The sequence below is a fragment of the Octopus sinensis genome, linkage group LG4, assembly GCF_006345805.1.
Source record: "Octopus sinensis linkage group LG4, ASM634580v1, whole genome shotgun sequence".
NCBI classification, from domain to species: Eukaryota; Metazoa; Mollusca; class Cephalopoda; order Octopoda; family Octopodidae; genus Octopus; species Octopus sinensis.
In genome coordinates this window covers 62,950,748-62,960,353 of record NC_043000.1, presented here as the reverse complement: position 1 = coordinate 62,960,353, position 9,606 = coordinate 62,950,748, and the positions used below count along the sequence as shown (strand labels likewise).

The following is a 9,606-nucleotide window of genomic DNA, read 5'->3' as shown; positions in this document are numbered from 1 at the left end:
TATATATATATATATATATATGTATATATAATATATATGTGAGTGTATATTTATATATATATGTACATATATATATATATATATATAATATATATATATATATATATATATATATATATTACATATTTAAATGTAATTAAACGAACAATAAAGAAGAATACACGAGAAACAAGGCTTCACAAAAATGGTATTAGCTTAATAGAAAGAAAAAGTGACGTTTCGGACGTTAGTCTATCTATCTATCTATCTATCTATCTATCTATCTATCTATCTATCTATCTATCTATCTATCTATCTATCTATCTATCCATCTATTTGTATACACATTGTATATACATCTACGTGTGTATGTGCGTGTATGTGTGGTGTGTCAGTGTCTGTGTGCGTGAATGTAGCAATAGTGTGCGTGTGTGTGTGTATGTGTGTGCGCGGTGAGAGTGGGGTGAGGACATACATATATATATATATATATCTATTAATTTAAATATTATTAACAATAGATATAAAGAGTATATATATGTGTATATATATATGTGTGTGTGTGTGTGTATTTATGAATGTGTATTTATGAGATACGATTTCAGTGACTTTTTACTAACACCCAATGAAATACGCCGCCATGAGCTATGAGCTTTGTTTCTTCTGCTTTGCCTTACCTCTTATGCCTTTCCCACCACACTTACATACGCAAAACAATAATAAATAAATAAATAAACAAACAAACAAATAAATAAATAAAAAAAAGCATGTTAGTGTGTGAGGTGGAAAGAGACTAAGAGGCAATGTGTGTAGGTCAGTCAGCATTATAAAGTTAGTCAGCCTGCTACACCAGGGCAATCTGTTGTAAGAGGCGCGACATTTCACTGTACTCACACATGACATACTAAACTGACTGACTAGCAGCCGGTATAGCTGAACGAAGGATATACATACACATACAGACAGAGAGCGAGGTTAGTTGATAGAAGAAAAACATGGAACGTAACGATTCCACGTGTCCCGTCCGGGACAGTGGAGTTAATAGAGAGATTCCAGAAAAAGATATCGACAACATCGGTAAGTTTTCATATAATTGTAATTTCCAACAAATTTTCCTCTTTTTTTTTCTTTGGTTTGGTCATAACTTTGTTCATTCAACTTTTCCTCATTCATTAAAATAAAAGAACGTGCGTAGCGCCTATTATCATCTCTTAACTTCTGTACCTCCCCTAAGTAATTGCAGGACGTGTATATATATATATATATATATATATATATATATATATATAAATATTGGCCTTAATTGTATGTATGAATTTATGTGCCTTTTGACGTCAGCATGCTGTAGATTTAATGTTCGCGTGGGTTTCTTTCATCTAAAACACGTAAAGCGCTGTTTAGAAAGTATATATGAAATCGCTAAATTCAAAATGCCCTCCACCTCCATAAAAAATGAAGAAGAGAAAAAATTTAACACACAGCTGTTAAAATATTAGGTAAATTTTTACCAACTCACCCCCATGCCTTTTTTTTTATTATTTTATAATCCTTGTGTCAAGAGAGTTGAAACATTCATACAGATGTTAGTTGTTTTTTGTTCCTTTTTCTCTCCCCACCCCCCATAAAATAACCCTGAAAAATTCTGATTTTAAGTGTAGGTTTTTTTTAAAACTAAGGCTCTTTTACACGTCACTGTCGCTTCCAATACGTACATACATATATACATACAAACGTGTGTGTGTATATATACACATATATACATATTTATACATTTACGTATACATACACACATACATTCATATGAAACTGGATTGATGGATTAATGTGTATATGTATGTATACATACATACATGTTATATAACTATATATTTATATAAATATATATGTATGTCTCTCTTTCTCTCTGTCTCTGTCTGTCAGTCTGTCTGTCTGTCTCTCTCTCTCTCTCTCTCTCTGTCCACGCACACATATATATGAAGTAAATGGATTATCTGCCGGAATCGACGTTGAATAATCTTGTTGTCCTAGCATCGGAACTTCCTACTTATGGTTTTATTGTACAAATGACAGAAATTTCCTCTGACACTTGTACTAATCGCATCTGTTTCGAATTAGATCGCACAATTTATTGACTTCTATATATTACTCGTACTCTTAACGTAATCTTCAGCAATCAGCCCAACCATCCTTCATGATCCCACGCAGTTTCCAACTAGCTTACTTCACTGACCACGCTCGGATTGGAAGACTCGTGCCACTACAGCATTCCTTCGGTATTGGTACGAAGAGTCTCGGTATGAGACGATGTCATTTCCCCCTACACTCATCATCTATATCTGTGCGTGCGTGAGTGTCTGTATATATCGAACCCAAGACTGAGCTTTGTCTTGTGCCACACACATGTATTCATTAACATGTGGAGTTGGTGGTATACCTGCAGATCTGTATAGTTTATAGACCTGCTGATCTATATAGTTCATGGAATATTTTACGCTAAACTTTTCTATAACATGTTCGTTTTCTGTGGACTATATATGATACAAAGTAGGATTTAGTTCAATCTTTAGAAAGTTTGATGGAATGAGACAAATGAAAAGAGTAACAGATTCAACGTCCTGTAATTTCTTCTTTATGTTGTGAATTCAACACACCGAGTTGCAGTTTGCTTCACTCGTAGGAAGATCAAGAAAAATACATTTTGAGTCATACGATTAGTGTCAGTTTTATAGATATATTTGACTTTTCTCAAAATACAAAACTCCATTGTTTTAAAACATTAATTATATATGCAAAATTTAATATCTACATACCAATAATAATAAAAACAATGGGTTGACTAAACACAGGGAAGTACATACAAACATACATACATACATACATACATACATACATACATACATACATACATACATACATACATACATACATACATACATACATACATACATACACACATACATATACGAGGGGTGTATGAAAAGTCTTGAACCTCAAAAAAACAAAACATGGCACAAGACTTCTGATGAAGGTACAGACTTCAAGGCTCAAAGAAGGCCTTGAAGGCTGAAAACTTTTCATACACCCCTTATATATATATATATATATAAAACTTACTTGGAAAAGGATGCGTGAGATACACACACACACACACACACACACACACACACACACACCACCTTGAAGGGTTTAGTCGAACACATTCATACCAGGACTTATCATTTGAAGTCTGGCACTTATTCCATCGTTGTTGTTTTTCTCTTTTACCGAATCACTACTTTACGGAGACGTAAACGAACCAATACCGGTTGTTAAGCGGTGGATTGACAAATACAAACACAAAGGCACACATCCCACGCCTCCACACTCACAAACACAGACTCACACACATACACACACACGCACGCTTGCGCGCGCGCACACACACACAGACACACACACACAGACAGAAAAACTTCCATCTACCAAATTCACCCCCGAGTCACCGGGTAGATTTGGGACTGTAAGTTGAAGGCACTTGGCCAAGGCGCCGCGCAGTATGTCCGAACTGGAAACTGCGTTGTGAAGTGAACCATCCCAACACCTGTACATACAAAACTGATATAGCAGACGTCTTCAAAATATGTGGATGACGCTAGCAATGTATATGTATGTGTGTGTGTGTGTAAATATATATATATAATTGCATTTATAAATGTACATACATACATACATATACATATATACGTATATATCTATCTCTCTCCCTCTCCCCCCTCTCTCTATATATATACACACATTTATATAATTTTGATAACTTAAGATAGGTTCCGGCCAGTATTAGCCCAGACCCTGTCTAACTTAATAGTACCACCTGGTGAAGTCTTAGTCATATAGTTTAAAATTTAGCAGGTTTAGCTACCACTTAGAGTAGAGGTAAGGTCTAATTGGGAGTTGAAACCTTTGATAACTAAAATATTCTTCTTTACAAGCAAAAAGTATGACTTCGACAAAGGCTTGAAATTACATGGTGGTTTCTCTCGCTATGACGTTTTCTGTTTTACCCCTTTTTTCAGTCCGAGGCATTTTTATAAGTTTGTTCTGAATATCCATACTCTTTACTCTCTCTTTTTTACTCTTTTACTCTTTTACTTGTTTCAGTCATTTGACTGCGGCCATGCTGGAGCACCGCCTTTAGTCGAGCAACTCGACCCCGGGACTTATTCTTTTTGTAAGCCCAGTACTTATTCTATCGGTCTCTTTTTGCCGAACCGCTAAGTTACGGGGACGTAAACACACCAGCATCGGTTGTCAAGCAACGCTAGGGGAACAAACACAGACACACAAACACACACACACACACACATATATATATATATATACATATATACGACAGGCTTCTTTCAGTTTCCGTCTACCAAATCCACTCACAAGGCATTAGTCGGCCCGGGGCTATAGCAGAAGACACTTGCCCAAGATGCCACGCAGTGGGACTGAACCCAGAACCATGTGGTTGGTTAGCAAGCTTCTTACCACACAGCCGCTCCTGCGCCATCCTTGTTTTCATACTTTTAATTAGCCCTTGTTTCATTACTTTCTGAGTAAATAAGAGCTTTACTTTCTTAAGTTATTCTGGTAATTGAAATGAATGAATGAATAAATAAATAAATAAAAACAAGTAACTGTGTATCACACGATGCGTGGACGCCAGGGAGATATGTTCTGTGTATCACATATGATAAGACAGAACGGTCTAAAAGTTAATTGGCAGCTGAAACCCTGCATGCGATAAGAAGTACATATGAGTCTGTGGCTTTTATACATTTTCCAGGAGTATAGATCGCTTAAGAGGTGTGAAATAATTGCATTTCAGAAATGAAATGCAACTATTTCTTTCTTTCTTTCTTTCTTCCTTCTTTCTGTCGCTCTTTCTTTCTTTCTTTCTTTCTTTCTTTCTTTCTTTCTTTCTTTCTTTCTTTCTTTCTTTCTTTCTTTCTTTCCTCCCTCCCTTCTTTCTTTCTTTCTTTCCTCCCTCCCTTCTTTCTTTCTTTCTTTCTTTTTCCTCCCTCCCTTCTTTCTTTCCTCCCTCCCTTCTTTCTTTCCCTCTTTCTTACTTTCTTTCTTTCTTTCTTTTTTTCTTTCTTTCTTTCTTTCTTTCTTTCTTTCTTTCTTTCTTTCTTTCTTTCTTTCGTTCTTTCTCTTTCTTTCTTTCTGTCCTTCCTTCCTTCCTTTCTTCCTTCCTTCAATACGTGTGTAGGAATAGGCAAGCAAACACCTTATAACCAACAGTTGTAAACTTCCGGTGAGTCGAGTCTTAAGATGTTACTTTGACTCCCTCTTGTAGTCTTTTCACTTAAAGACGCTACAAACATTCTCAGGAAAGGTGTAAATGTCAAAACTTCTTTATTTCCATTTCCTTCGTTTATTTGTTTATTTCATTTGCAGTGTCTTTGTCACTCGCTCAGTCAGCTAGAAATAACGCCCAGATACCTTTCAAGTCGCACTACCGTTTATTGAAATGATGTGATTGTGACGGTTGGAAAGTTTTTGATATTGTAGGTCTATGCAATCTAGGCAGAGGCTTAAACAACAACAAACAACACCCCAAATCAATTCAAATGTAACTGAGATGCAGCAATCTGAAGGTAATGGGCAGACTGGTCAGTTGCCGGGGTGGGATGGGTGGTTGTTCTCACTAGTCTAGGAGCTAATTCGGATCTACGAATGCTGTAGCTGCTGCCAATAAATAAATATTCTTTTCTACTCTAGGCACGAGGCTCGAAATTTTGGGTGATGGGGGGGGGGGCAATCGATTAGATCGACCCCAGTACGCAACTGGTACTTTAATTTATCGACCTCGAAAGGATGAAAGGCAAAGTTGACCTCGGCGGAATTTGAACTCAGAACGTAAAAGACAGAGGAAATACTGCTAAGCATTTCGCCCGGCGTGCTAACGTTTCTGCCAGATCGCCGCCTTAAATAAATATTAAAGGGTCCAAATCACTGATAAGACGGCTTTGCTGGGAGTTGTTTGTAAAGAAGTAAACACTGAAACTGTTGGATGTTATTAAGTCCCAACTCATCTCTTGTAAAGCAGATCCTTAATCAGTGACCTTTCAACCGTGACTACTTCGCTTCCCCTTTTAAAAAAAATATTTTACATGCATAATATATCATCAAAAAGTATGACTGTGGTTAAGAAGCTTACAAGAACGTGAGCTTCGGGTTCAGTCCCACTGCGCAGTACTTTAGGCAAGTGTCTTCTATTATAATATTCTAACCCCGGACCAACCAATGCTTTGTAAGTGCCTTTGGTAGACGGAAATTGCAGGGAAACCCGTCGAATACGCATACATATGTACGTACACACACACACACACACACACACACACACACACACACACATACCCAAACACACACATATTAATTATTTGTTGCATTCATTTGAATCAAGATATTTTAATATTTAAGGACACCGAGTGAAGACCGAGATCCGCACATCTGGGTGTATTGTATTCATGCACTTACACATACATGTACATGCACACATCTGTATACACATACATATTGATATACATGTGCATTAAACTATATACCCATGCACACTGGGCTGCAGTTTCAGATCTAATGTAAATTCCAGATTCGACAAAGTTAAAGTTCCAGGTATGGTGTTTACATAAAAAAAAAATCAATCGAATTATTCATCAATAAAAAACATCTGAAACAGGTTTAGTGAAACTTAACTTATCTTCTTTTTAGATATACATATACATACATACATGCATGCATACATACACACACATACATATATATGTATGTATGTATGTATGTATGTATAGTTTTCGTAAACTCTCCCTATATATATATGTGTGTGTGTGTATGTGTGTGTGTGTATGTGTGTGTATATATATATACATACATACATACATACATACATACAAACAGACACACACACGTGTATAGTCGAATTATATTATCTCACAAGTCCTTTTATTCTTAAAGACATTAGAGTGGAGTTTAGGAGAGATTCGGCTGCTATTTCTAGCAAAGTAAGCGCTCACTTAGAAGTTCGCCCGCTGGCTCTTTGTTGGTTGTTCCTGTTAAACCCTTGAGTGACCAGGGGTCAAACAAATGTAGCAACAACAAAATACGTATGTTTTTCATGGAGCTGACCAATGATAAAAGTCATTGTAATCCAGTTTCGACCAGCCCATCTATTTTTGGTCAAAATTATTAAATAGAAACTATTTGACCTGTTTGTCTAATATTTATAGATCTGTTTAATATTTTTAAAACCTGTTTGTCTAATATTTATCATTTTAGACTGTAGTCGGCAAAACAAAGTACTATTCAAGTACAGGGGTCAATGATATCTATTAATCCTATTCCTTCAAAATTACTGGCCTTGTGCCTAAATTAGAAACCACGAGAGAATGCAGTGTGTACGGTTTGCCTAGGATTTGACTGCTATTTCTAGCATATCAAACAACCCCGTAGATACTCTCTCTCACTTTCTCTCTCTGAGTGGTTGCCGCCTGATTTCTACTTTATTGTGACGTTGTTTATTTTATGGATTAGGGTTAGAATTAGAGCAAGGATGGTTTATTAGTGCCGCCATAGCCGTAATAATTATACTTGTACAGCTGGCTTCACTAGTACAGGAGAGTTAACATATGCTTTTGTCGTTTAATTCCTGTTCATCTTTGAATAGGCAACCATATATAACTGAGAAAGCCTTTTGGTTAAGGCCCATCCCACCTTTTTTTCTTGGGCACAATGAAGCCAACATCATATTATTCAACCCAGGATTGCAAGATCACTTTCATAAAAAGCGCGATAAAATTTTCATAAACGCAACAGATTGTGTTAGGAAGTAACCCGAAGAGAAAATTAAACACTACTACTACTACTACTACTACTACTACTACTACTACCACTACGTCTGCTGCTGCTGCTGTTACTACTACTACTACTACTAACTACTACTACTTACTACTACTATACGCGCGCACGCACACACACACACACACACACACAACACACACACACACACACACACACACACACACACACACACATTAAGAAGCGGTGCATGGTATTATTATTTTTGATTAAATGATTTCAGAATATCAGTTTGGTTTGACTTCATTATTAGAACTATCTATCTATCTATCTATCTATCTTCTATCTATCTATCTATCTATCTGTCTGTCTATCTGTCTGTCTGTCTATCTGTCTGTCTGTCTGTCTGTCTGTCGATAGATCTGTCTATCTGCGACTAAACTGGTGCACTGCCCAGAAGTGTTTAGTCGGACAAATCGATCCGTGTACTTGGTTTTTTAGAAAAAAGTCTGTTACTTATTCTATCGGTCTCTTTTGCTGAACCGCTAATTATCACACACACACAAATATATATGATGGTCTGTAAGTCGATTCTGAATGAAAATTTAATGTAGAGTTCAGTAGGTTTCTTTCATTTAATAATTAAAATATCAAAGTAACCTGTAACCCCTGTAACTCTTCCGCATCTCCACACAACAAAAATAGTAGTGTGCACCACACCCCACAAAAGTAGCTTTATGTACTACCTGTAATCCAAACTCACAACCCTGTTATCTTCTTATTTTAAGACTGTAGGGTATGTGACTTGGAGTAGATTTGGCTATTATTTCTAGTATGTTTAATGACCACGTAAGTTTTTCTCTCGTGAGCCTAACTGGCAAGTTAGCATCAGTTCGTTTCGCATGTTATCACTGATATTGCGATGGGTGCTTAAGGCACTTAAGTTTTGTAAATTTCTCATTCTATCTACCCTAGTTGTGAATAGATGCCAAAAAAGGAACATTAGACAATTATGCATTTTGCTGCTTGAGGTAATTAGTGCAAGTACTACCTCCCTAGGGAGAGAGGGAGATGTGGGGTTTACTCGAGGCTGACTTGCAAAGAGTAATCTAATTGTACCACTACGACCCAATTAGCTTTTGAAAAGTACCAACAAAGAGATTTTACGCCGTCCTTCTACTGGCTAGAAACAGCAGTCACATTCTCTCTAATTTCACCTTACTCCACTGTCTTGGAAGGTCAGATTAGATAAATCTGTTCTAGCTAAATGAACACTGACTAAAAGACAGACGGGATGGTCACGACTTGAATGCTTTTGATTAGACAGATCTGCTCAATTAGAGCTGATCCTGAAGGCATGCAACAAGAATAGCCGATGAGATTTGCACCAGATCTCATTTCACATTAAGACTACACACACACACACACACACGTATATGAACATATGTATATATATATGTGTGTGTATAATGTGTATGATGATGATATTCCAGGAAATTTTTGGATTTAGAAGTAGGAAAACAAGAGATAGGCACACATGCCCACATACACACACACACACACACACACCACACACACACACAACACACACACACACACACATACAGAGAAGGTGAGAGAGAGAGAGAGGAGATAAATAAATGAAGAGAGGAAAAAAGTCAGTGTTTTCTTTTCTCTCTCTCTCTCTCTTCCTTTTCCATCCATCTAAATTATTCAATTTAGATTAACAGAAGTGATAAAACTATCTGTTAGCAGTTTACAAAAGTTTCAAAGTCTCGAGGAAGAAGGAAATGAAGGTTATATGGGTTA

The 9,606-nt window shown here is 36.6% G+C and overlaps 1 protein-coding gene across 1 annotated transcript in view; it reads left to right on the top strand.

Annotated features, from left to right (window-relative positions):
• The first annotated feature begins 764 nt into the window (after nt 1-764).
• Nucleotides 765-9,606, top strand: part of LOC115210631 (electroneutral sodium bicarbonate exchanger 1) — a 154,218-nt gene continuing 145,376 nt past the window's right edge. The window contains exon 1 of the mRNA XM_029779276.2: nt 765-1,056. Coding sequence (XP_029635136.1) covers nt 975-1,056 — 82 coding nt within the window. The 5' untranslated portion in view covers nt 765-974. The remainder of the gene's footprint in view (nt 1,057-9,606) is intronic.